At 45.3% G+C, this 9,605-nt stretch overlaps 1 protein-coding gene and 5 non-coding genes across 6 annotated transcripts; 3 read left to right on the top strand and 3 right to left on the bottom strand.

Moving 5' to 3' along the window:
* The first annotated feature begins 3 nt into the window (after positions 1 to 3).
* On the top strand, positions 4 to 6,671 carry CPOX (coproporphyrinogen oxidase). Its single transcript, XM_003202763.2, has 7 exons — positions 4 to 106; positions 185 to 331; positions 839 to 949; positions 1,251 to 1,392; positions 3,569 to 3,787; positions 5,105 to 5,209; positions 6,141 to 6,671. The coding sequence occupies exons 1-7, from the start codon at positions 4 to 6 to the stop codon at positions 6,226 to 6,228; spliced, it is 915 nt and encodes a 304-aa protein (XP_003202811.1). The 3' UTR covers positions 6,229 to 6,671.
* A 645-nt stretch (positions 6,672 to 7,316) lies between these two features.
* TRNAD-GUC lies at positions 7,317 to 7,388 on the bottom strand. The gene has a single exon. It is a non-coding gene; the product is annotated as a tRNA-Asp (tRNA).
* A 321-nt stretch (positions 7,389 to 7,709) lies between these two features.
* TRNAI-AAU lies at positions 7,710 to 7,783 on the bottom strand. Its single transcript has one exon. It is a non-coding gene; the product is annotated as a tRNA-Ile (tRNA).
* A 171-nt stretch (positions 7,784 to 7,954) lies between these two features.
* Positions 7,955 to 8,026, bottom strand: TRNAD-GUC. The gene has a single exon. It is a non-coding gene; the product is annotated as a tRNA-Asp (tRNA).
* Positions 8,027 to 9,303: 1,277 nt separating this feature from the next.
* TRNAD-GUC lies at positions 9,304 to 9,375 on the top strand. The gene has a single exon. It is a non-coding gene; the product is annotated as a tRNA-Asp (tRNA).
* Positions 9,376 to 9,493: 118 nt separating this feature from the next.
* TRNAH-GUG lies at positions 9,494 to 9,565 on the top strand. Its single transcript has one exon. It is a non-coding gene; the product is annotated as a tRNA-His (tRNA).
* The last annotated feature ends 40 nt before the right edge of the window (positions 9,566 to 9,605 follow it).

Below are 9,605 nucleotides of genomic sequence, written 5' to 3'. Positions count from 1 at the left end.
CGCATGGAACTGCTCATCATGGAGACGCAGGCCGAGGTGTGCCGCGCTCTGGCGGCGCTGGACCCCGGCGCCTCTTTCGCCGTGGATACCTGGGAGAGGAAGGAAGGTGCGGGGGACTGGGCGGCCGGGGGCTGCGGGGCGCGAGGGGCTCCAGGCCCTCGGTGACCCGGTGCGACGTTGGCAGGCGGAGGAGGCATCAGCTGCGTGCTGCAGGACGGAGAGGTCTTCGAGAAGGCGGGCGTGAACGTGTCGGTGGTGTTCGGACAGCTGTCCGAGGAGGCGGCACGGCAGATGAGGAGTAGGGGGAAGGCGCTGAAGGCCACCGAGGATGGTAAGGGGACCGTGAGGAGGGAGGCAGGGAGGGAGGGAAGAAGGGGTGCTCCGATATAATATTTCAGAGGAGATTCAGGCTGGATGTTATGTAAAACGTCTTCTCAGAAAGAGTGGTGAGGCACTGACACAGGCTGCCCACGGAGGTGGTGGAGTGATGATCCCTGGAGGTGTTCGAGAGCTGTGTAGATGTGGCACTGAGAGAGATGTTTTAGTGGGCGCGGGTTGACAGTTGGACTAGGTGATCTGAGAGGGCTTTTCCAACGTTAACAATTCTGTAATTGTCCCCTTTTTGCATTTTTAGGACAAATGTAAAAAAAGGCTTTTAATGAGGCACGTAAAAGTATGTGGATGAGAAGCAAATTTCACAGAGAGTAATCATTATTGTGAAATTCTCTTGTAGCCGAATGACAGCTTGAAAACTAAGGATAGATAGCAATGTTCCTTTAAAGGTAATGTAGTTATTTGAAAAATTCTAAATTTTCCTTCTGTGCATCTTTTTACTTAGGAAAGCTGCCTTTCTGTGCCATGGGTGTAAGTTCCGTTATTCATCCAAAGAATCCTCATGTTCCAACCATGCACTTCAACTACAGATACTTTGAAATTGAGGAAGCTGATGGTAAGAACTATAAGTCAATGCACTGCACTTGACGTGTACCGCTCTGTATAAAGGAATTGTGAAGACATGGCTAGGCTTAGAGGTTAAGAACCAGTGGACTTTTTTTCCCAGCTGTGGCAAGAACCTGTTGAGTAGCACCGCTTCCTAGAGTTTAATAGAAGAAAGGAATAATGATTTATTTTGTATTGTGCAAATAGTTGTTCTTGGTGAAGCACTAGCAATGTATTTCTGTTTGGAAGGTGGGCTTTTGGGTTTGTATTTCTTTGTTTTCTTAATGTTGTTGCTTGCCTTTCTCCTATAGGAAGTAAACAGTGGTGGTTTGGTGGTGGAACAGACCTCACTCCAACTTACTTGAATGAAGAAGATGCTGTACATTTCCACAGGACTCTGAAAGAAGTTTGTGACAAGCATGATCTCAAGCTGTATCCCAAGTATAAGAAATGGTATGCGAGAGATGTACTTGGATTCCAAAATTTTGTGAGAGCAGAAAGCAGCGTTAGAAATTGCCAATTAAGTGTATTCTAAGAACAGTAGGTTCTCTTCTGCCTTCTGGTAACTGTCAGCAGACCCTAGTGAAAATCAGCAGATACATACTCTGGGACAAAATGTAGTCTGAAGCAGTTTCTTATTTACATAAGCCTGAGAGAGCTGACAGCTGAGATCTGTAAACTGAATAAAAAAAAATAAGCTGACTCTACAGATTTTGTAAGCCACAGACCTCATTAGGCATCTTAAATGTTCTTTTTACCCTCTAGTGTCAAACTAGGATGAGATTTTTGCCTCAGAGGCCTGTGGACTTTGGACTTGCGCTTTTTCTGCTTACAGTGAACTCATGGTAAATGTGCGTGACTAAATTCCACTAAAGTTATTCTTCATTCAACATATCTTTCAAAGCTGTAGTTTTGTTCCCGGTGATAGATTCACACAGCGTTCCACATGCATTCTCTAAAGATGTGAACTTTGTTCTTCTTGAGCTGAGAGGTGTAGTTGATGGGATTCTTCCCTACTGTTCAGTGGGGGCTTGCTGCCGTCTCTGATAATCCTATCTGCTGCAAGCTCTGGTATCCAGAAGGGACCGTTAGCCTTTTGTCACCTACCAGGTCTTGTCTGAGGACTGGAGATAACGTGGGTGTTGTAGCTTGGGTGTGAGCCACTTAGTCCAAGAGCACACCTTAAAATTTCAAGATTACAGTCTGTCTGATGAATTTTTTGTGTGCTGGTTCAGAATGCCTACCCTAATGGTCATGTTGTTTCCAGGATAAGGAGCAAAGCAACACCAGCAGCTGGAGATCAGAGAGATGGATGTCTGTTCTTAGTCTGAGGGACAGCTCAAAGGAGGACATTTGTCCATTGTGTCCAGTGGACAAAGGCGGTTTTCCCAATCCCAGGATGAGCGTTTGTTGTAACCAGCAGCTGTGTAGGGGCATGTTCTCGTTGCTGGAGGACTGTGAATCTCTGTGCTTCTGCTAATTTGTATTGCCTTTTTTCCATCTTTTCTCAACCAGAAAAGGTCTTGTTATATTTGCCACATTGCCTTCCTGATCCAGCTTTAAAACGGCCTTTTTTTCCAAATTCTTCTTGCTGCTATGAAGTAAAAAAGCTGATCATCTCAGTGAATGAAAAAAATAACTGAGGTTATCTATTTCTCTTTCTCTTCCTCTATGGCTGTGCCATTTATACTGCTTGTTAACAGTAACTGTGGATGGACACAAGTGTGGTGTGCTTGTCCTAAAGGAAGACAGGATTTCCTTCTTGTTGTTGGGTTCTGCCTCCCCTCCATTTCTGCCCTAGGTGAAGACTTGCAGGACACGGTTGCCTAAGCAAGTTGGGTGTGGATACAGTGAACCAGCTGACTTACAGTAATTGCATACCTATACACTCCCAGTGAATACAAAATAGATTAATTTCCTCTTCATTATAGGATAAGCCGCACATATTCTTTCATAAACTTGACAGTGAGCTGTGAATAGCCAGTGCTAGAATGACTCCATCTTCCAAACTTAAATTGTTATAAAGTCTTTTTTCAAGGAAGGCTGCCTCACTTTTTTTTTTCCTTCCCTCTAAGTGACAGTGTTGTTTTGTTATTTTTATCCAGTCTTGGGTTTGCTTTTTTTTTTTTTTTCTTTGATGCAGAAAGTCAATTTTCTCACAGTAATAGCAAAAAGAATAAAGAGATTATTTTTAAGTTTATTGGTTTATTTCACATTTGTCTGAAAGCTGTACAAATACTCTGGAATCTGTATATATTTTTAAGGAATGAAATCTAGAAAGATCTGTTAGGGTGAGCTTTTGAGATCAGTGTTCCTTCTCCTCATAGGTAGAGAATATGGATTAGATGACTATTAGAGGACTACACATGAAAATGTTTGCCATGGTCACTGACTGTTAAGCGTTCAGTGGCCACAGCTTTGTGATGCCCATTTAATAAGAGTTTTCAGTGATTGCATTCTGCATGGGGCTGTACAGTACTGCTCGTAACAGTCAGTGAAACAGTGAGACACGTGGCACTGTAAGAACTGACTTCCCATCACTATTTCACTAGTGCTGTCCTGTGCCAGGTAGCAGTTAAGAGGTTTTTTTTCATGGGTCCTATTAATAACTGTCTGCTGCCCCATCTAGGTGTGATGACTACTTCTATATCAAGCATCGTGATGAGCGAAGAGGGATTGGAGGCATTTTCTTTGATGACGTGGACTCTCCTTCCAAGGAGGAAGTATTTCAGTTTGTACAGAGCTGTGCCAAAGCTGTTGTGCCTTCTTATGTTCCCATTGTAAAGAAGCACTGCCATGACTCTTACACACCAGAGGAGAAACTGTGGCAGCAGCTTCGGAGAGGACGGTGAGTATCAAAGGAGCAAAAGAATACAAGGGAGATGGATGAGACTGGTTAGAATAAAATGAGCTAGTTCTTCATGGTCACAGGGCTTATGTCCTGAAGTGTTTTATACCCTGTCATGGCATAGGATAAGTTCACTTCAGAGTTGCAACATTTCTGTGTACAGAACAATTCTTGATATTCAATGCTTGCTTGCTGGGGGGGATGCAGAAAAGGTACTAGCACACCCTCATCTGTACCTCTTGCTCTCCCATGTTGCAGCAGCATAAGCAACTCATACAAAATGCTGCTGTTTCTCTCAGATTCCTTTAAAAAACAAGAGAAGCCGCTGCATTTTGTAACAAGCAAAGGAGTGCATGTGTGCACAGTGTCCTGAATCCCACCTTCGGCAGACCAGTGATATGCCCTGTCACATGAGGAGCATAAGGGTAAGGGAGTCATGCTTACTATTCAGTAATGAAGCTAAGCCCCAGAGGCACCAAATTACTGTACCCAACAGTGCTTTCAGTTTCTTACATACATACTTACTCTGATATTTTTCTTTCATTGAAATAAGTATGCCGTGAACTCTTTGCAAAGGAACAAAGAGGGGTTTTGTTTTTCTATTGTGGCAAAAAGTCACTGGAACTTAAAAGACTTTTGAGGATGTGTATTATGATGAAGGACCATTAATGCTGCAAAAGCTTAAGTTTATCAGTCAATACTCTTGTCTCTGTCCAATCTGAGCATATGGAGAAATCATATATGTGTTCTGTGCAGAAATAGGAAGTATTTGCTTGCTGCCTTTTCTGCAAAGAAACCTGTAAATACGGCATGAAGATGGCATAAACATTCAAGTTTCAATCACGAGCCTGCAACAGTTACCCCCAAATAAGCACATCTGCTTAATTTGGTGGAACTGTTTCTTGAAGCATTGGGCTTTTGGGATCCATTCTGTGAATGGAATTCAGCAAACCTGGTAAGATGATAAGGGGAAGTAGCTGCTTCAAGCTGCATCCAGGACTAGCTCAGCCTGCTTATTGCACTGAACCAGTCTGCAGATCATTGGGCTAGTCAAAGCTCTCTATTTCTGCAAATAGTAAGGGTTCCTCTCTTCCCATTTGTCTCGTAGGTACTAATACGTCCATACTGGTTGTTGAGGTAAACCCTGCAGAATTGTCAGTGCTCTGTTTGTATGCTGAACAATTGGCTTCAAAGCGGGGTTCATTTTGACACTCAGTATGGTTGAAAATCTAGTTTTGTTTGATGTCTGCTATCTGAAGAAAGCACAATCCACTTCTGATAGTAAGTGTTCTTTTGCTGTATCTTCGCTCCCCATAGGTATGTGGAGTTCAACTTGGTTTATGACAGAGGTACAAAATTTGGCCTGCTAACACCAGGATCAAGAATTGAGAGCATTCTTATGTCTCTGCCATTGACTGCAAGGTAAGGGAATAGTTGTATGGAGTTTCAGGTAGGCACTCTTCTTACTAAAACACTTTATAGGATTAAATCAATGGTCTGTTTTGGTGTCTAGTCTCTTAACACTGGTTGGTTCATGCCTGATACAAGAAGTGGCCAAATATATGCAGGTCCTTGTCTGTTCTGCTACGCTCACTCATTCACCAGTAACATATGGTTTAGATACTTTTTTTTTTAATGCTTACTTAGTGCCTCTTGATAGATTTCCCCTGCTTCCTCTCTGGGTGTTTTTGTAGTAGCTCTTTGGAAAGCATGTAAACTTCTGGCAGTCTTGACAAGCCTGTGGCAAGGAGTTTTATAGTTTAATTGTACGCTGTTTGAAAAAGTGCCTGTTTTCTACTTGCAGCCAATGGCTGTTTGACTCTTCAGATTTTCTTCTTCTTGTTTTCTCTGTAACAGCTCTTATTTCATAGACTTCTGTTGTTAATTATCTACCTTTTGAGCTGATAAGTGCCCCTTTTTAAAGAAGCACTTTGTATGATAGCTGTTCCACACTTTTCATCACATTTGCTACTTTTCTCTAGGCAGTTTTCTTTGTCCTTTCTGAGCTGGAGATAAGGATCAAACAACAGAAGCTGCATATCTGAGATGCAGGTGTGCTGCTGGTCCATACAGTGGCATAAGGATGTTTTTGTTGATTATTATTAATCTTAATATGCTGCTTGCTAGCTTTGAGATGGCTTTTTCATAGAACTGTTACAATGCCACAATCTTATCTGGGCAGTAAAAGTTAACTCAGTCTGTCAATATGGGTATTTTCTTTCTGTGCACTAATTTAGAACAACACCAAATTGCACCTAGCGATGTCCAGTTATTTGGCCTGTAGCTCTGCATCCTTAAGAGAGGCAGCTGCAGGCAGCAGGGCAGTCTGAATGTGTTTCCCCTTTCTTTGCAGGTGGGAATACATGAACACACCTCCGGAGAGCTCAAAGGAAGCTGAAATTCTAGAGGTTCTCCGCAATCCCAAAGACTGGGTGCACTGATGTGAATTGTGAAGAAGGTGGATTGCTTATACTGAGCCATTACAGAAGAAGAGGAAAGCCTGCAAGCCAGCTCCTCTGAACTGCTGCTGCACGGCGTCTTAGTATAGCTATTTATACTCTTACCTGGTGCCTTAATGATGATGCTATAGACTTGTGTTAACTTGCAAATATGTGAGCTCTTTCTTTAAGAGTGATCAGCTGATGTTGTCATCCCTTGTTGATGTTGCCTTGTGAAGGACTGGTGATACCCTCCCAGGGCTAGTATGCATGCTTATGAACTTCAACTGATTCGTGTGTGATTGCAAAATGTTAAACTACTGTGAAGCGTTCCCCCAGTGGAGTTAAAGCACTATCTGTGCCTAGATGGCACTGATTACTTGAGAATAATGTTGGGATGTTCTAGAAATACTTTTTTTAAGAATAAAGTGAATATTTGGTATGATTTTAAGTCTTTAAATTTGCTTTCATGAACCTATGGAAAAGGCAGCACCGTATTTCATCTGGAGGCAGAGAATAGTGGAAACTGGGTTAGGGTTCCAGTTGTGCCTGCTGGGTGCAAGCATTGGCTGTACACTTTAAAGAGAAACTCTTGAGTGCTGCTCTCTCTAGTTCTCTCTCACCTGCGATCACCACACCAGCACTTCCTCTCTGCCCATTCCTTATCAGGAAGGACTGGGTTGGGCAGGAAGCTGCTGGGTGGTGGCCCTGGGCTTCCTGCACAGACCTTTTGGCTGCTCTGATTGCCCTTTCTGCCTGCAGTTGAACTTAGACTGAGTGCACCTCAGTAAATTGCAGATGATGCCAAGTGGGAGGATGTGTGAGTCTGCGTGAGAGGAGGAAGGCTCCACGTGGATCAGAATAGGCTGGACAGAGGTGCTGAGGGCAGTTTTATGTGCTGTACCAAGACCCAAGGCTAGGTTCTGTGCTTTGCTCGCAATTGTGTAGTTGTGGCACTGAGGGATGGCAGTGATGGATTGACAACTGTACAAAGTTACCTTAGTGGTCTTCTCCAACCTTAATGATTCCTTCCAAGAAGGGAAAAGCAAAAAGCTGTTCTGCTGAAGAAAGAAAGAAAAAAAAATCCTTCTCTCCCCGTCGGGGAATCGAACCCCGGTCTCCCGCGTGACAGGCGGGGATACTCACCACTATACTAACGAGGAGTAGTTAGTCACCGGTCTTCCCGCCACCACATCCTATGACGTCAGCGCTTCCGAGCCGCAAGGTAACACAATGAGTTCCGTGCAGTTTTGACCCTAAACTGCCCCAGCTGCTACCCCGGCGCTGCGGGACTGACAGCCACTCTCACATTTCAGCCAGAGGGCCGGCCCGGACCCGCTGCTTTTTCTCTCCCTTCTGCAAAGAAACACCCAACGCAGAGAGCATGCAAACTTTTCCGTAGGGGAACGTGTTAAGGACTGTTCCACCTTTTCCTCAGTAATCGATGAAATCCAACAAAAACATCCTCAGCATCAAAACATAGCTGGCCCGTACGGGGATCGAACCCGCGACCTTGGCGTTATTAGCACCACGCTCTAACCAACTGAGCTAACCGGCCACGGTGACAAACCCGTCTGTTGGGTCCACAGCTCACCGGTCCTTCCCATACCTCTTAGAAGGAGTTAAAATATCAAAAAAACTGATTTTCACTTTTTGTGATTTTCACTTTTATAGTCCCTTCACAATTACTCGTGGGGCACAACAGCGCAGCGCCAAAAAGTAAAGCCACCTCCCCGTCGGGGAATCGAACCCCGGTCTCCCGCGTGACAGGCGGGGATACTCACCACTATACTAACGAGGAACTGCGCACGCACGCATCTGCCCCACCAGCCCGCCAAAAAAAAGCCTGCGAAACCAACCTGGTGTATGAGGAAATTCCGCTAATTTGTGGGTACACAAATTGCCACTTTCTTTGTGCCGGTCTCCACGGGAAACTAGGAATCCCTTCCAGCTGGAAAGCCAATTAGACTGCGTGTAAAACCAAAGCACTGGGAAAACAGACAAGAAATAGGTTGTAATCCCTTTCATCCTGTAGAAAAGTAGTTGTGAAGGGTGATGTCGCTACACTCCAGCCCTTAGCTTCATCAGCTGGCAGCATGAGTGCTAAGTTGGGTCCCTCACCTATCTTCTCCTTTCCCACCAGTATCACCTACCATTAAAAGTGATAATATAAATAACACATTTAGGAGGCAAAAGAAAGATAGCAGCTGCACAGAGCATACAGCCGTGTCATGAGAGCACAGCTGCTCACTCAAAACCAGACAACTGCCATGAGGAATCATAGAATCACAGAATGGCCTGGGTTGAAAACAACCACAATGATCATGTCGTTTCAACCCCCCTGCTATGTGTAGGGTCGATCGCCAACCACCAGACCAGGCTGCCCAGAGCCACATCCAGCCTGGCCTTGAATGCCTCCAGGGATGGGGCATCCACAACCTCCTTGGGCAACCTGTTCCAGTGTGTCACCACCCTCTGTGTGAAAAACTTCCTCCTGATATGTAACCTAAACCTCTCCTGTCTCAGTTTAAAACCATTCCCTCTTGTTCTATCACTATCAACCTGTGTAAACAGCCATTCCCCCTCCTGTTTATACACTCCCTTCAAGTACTGGAAGACCACAAAGAGGTCTCCGCGCAGCCTTCTCTTTGAGGATATTGCCATAGATCTGGAGTGACAAGAGTTGGAGATTGGAAGGGAATGTGTCACAAAAATGTCTGGTGAAAAAAAATGTAAAAAAGTGCAGGAGGAGTCAGTGATGCGTGAAACAGGAAACAGAACCCCATACTGTGTGCTGTACACAGTGGGAAGAGGCTGTCACGGGGCACTGCAGGCCTGCTGTAAACCCCATAATTTTCATATATAATCTACTTGGGTTAGGACTGGGCTGACATGAGGATCACAGAGAAAACGGGGTGGGACACGCTGCACAATCCTGACTGGAACACTCGCCCAGGAACCCGCACGTCACAACCGAACATCTCACGGGCCACCAAACGGCAGTTCGGCAACGCAGCTGCCGCACCTCCCGTTTGCACTCTCACAGCAGCGAGAGAGCAAGAAAAGCCGCCAGCTCCCTCCTCGTTAGTATAGTGGTGAGTATCCCCGCCTGTCACGCGGGAGACCGGGGTTCGATTCCCCGACGGGGAGATAGTGCTAATGTTTTTGCCGCACTTCGGCGCACAGCGCGTCCCGCCGGCGGCGGCGCTGGAGGCAGACGGCGGCAGAGCGCCACGCGGTGTGCGGCGGTGGCGCCGGGCACAGGGCGGCCGTGATCGTATAGTGGTCAGTACTCTGCGTTGTGGCCGCAGCAACCTCGGTTCGAATCCGAGTCACGGCAGGAGAATTTTTTTTTGTTTGTTTTTGTTTTTTTTTCTTTC

Source organism: Meleagris gallopavo, chromosome 1 (genome assembly GCF_000146605.3).
Source record: "Meleagris gallopavo isolate NT-WF06-2002-E0010 breed Aviagen turkey brand Nicholas breeding stock chromosome 1, Turkey_5.1, whole genome shotgun sequence".
Classification (NCBI taxonomy): domain Eukaryota; kingdom Metazoa; phylum Chordata; class Aves; order Galliformes; family Phasianidae; genus Meleagris; species Meleagris gallopavo.
The sequence above is the reverse complement of the archived record's forward strand: the minus strand, read 5'-3'. Positions and strand labels throughout refer to the sequence as shown.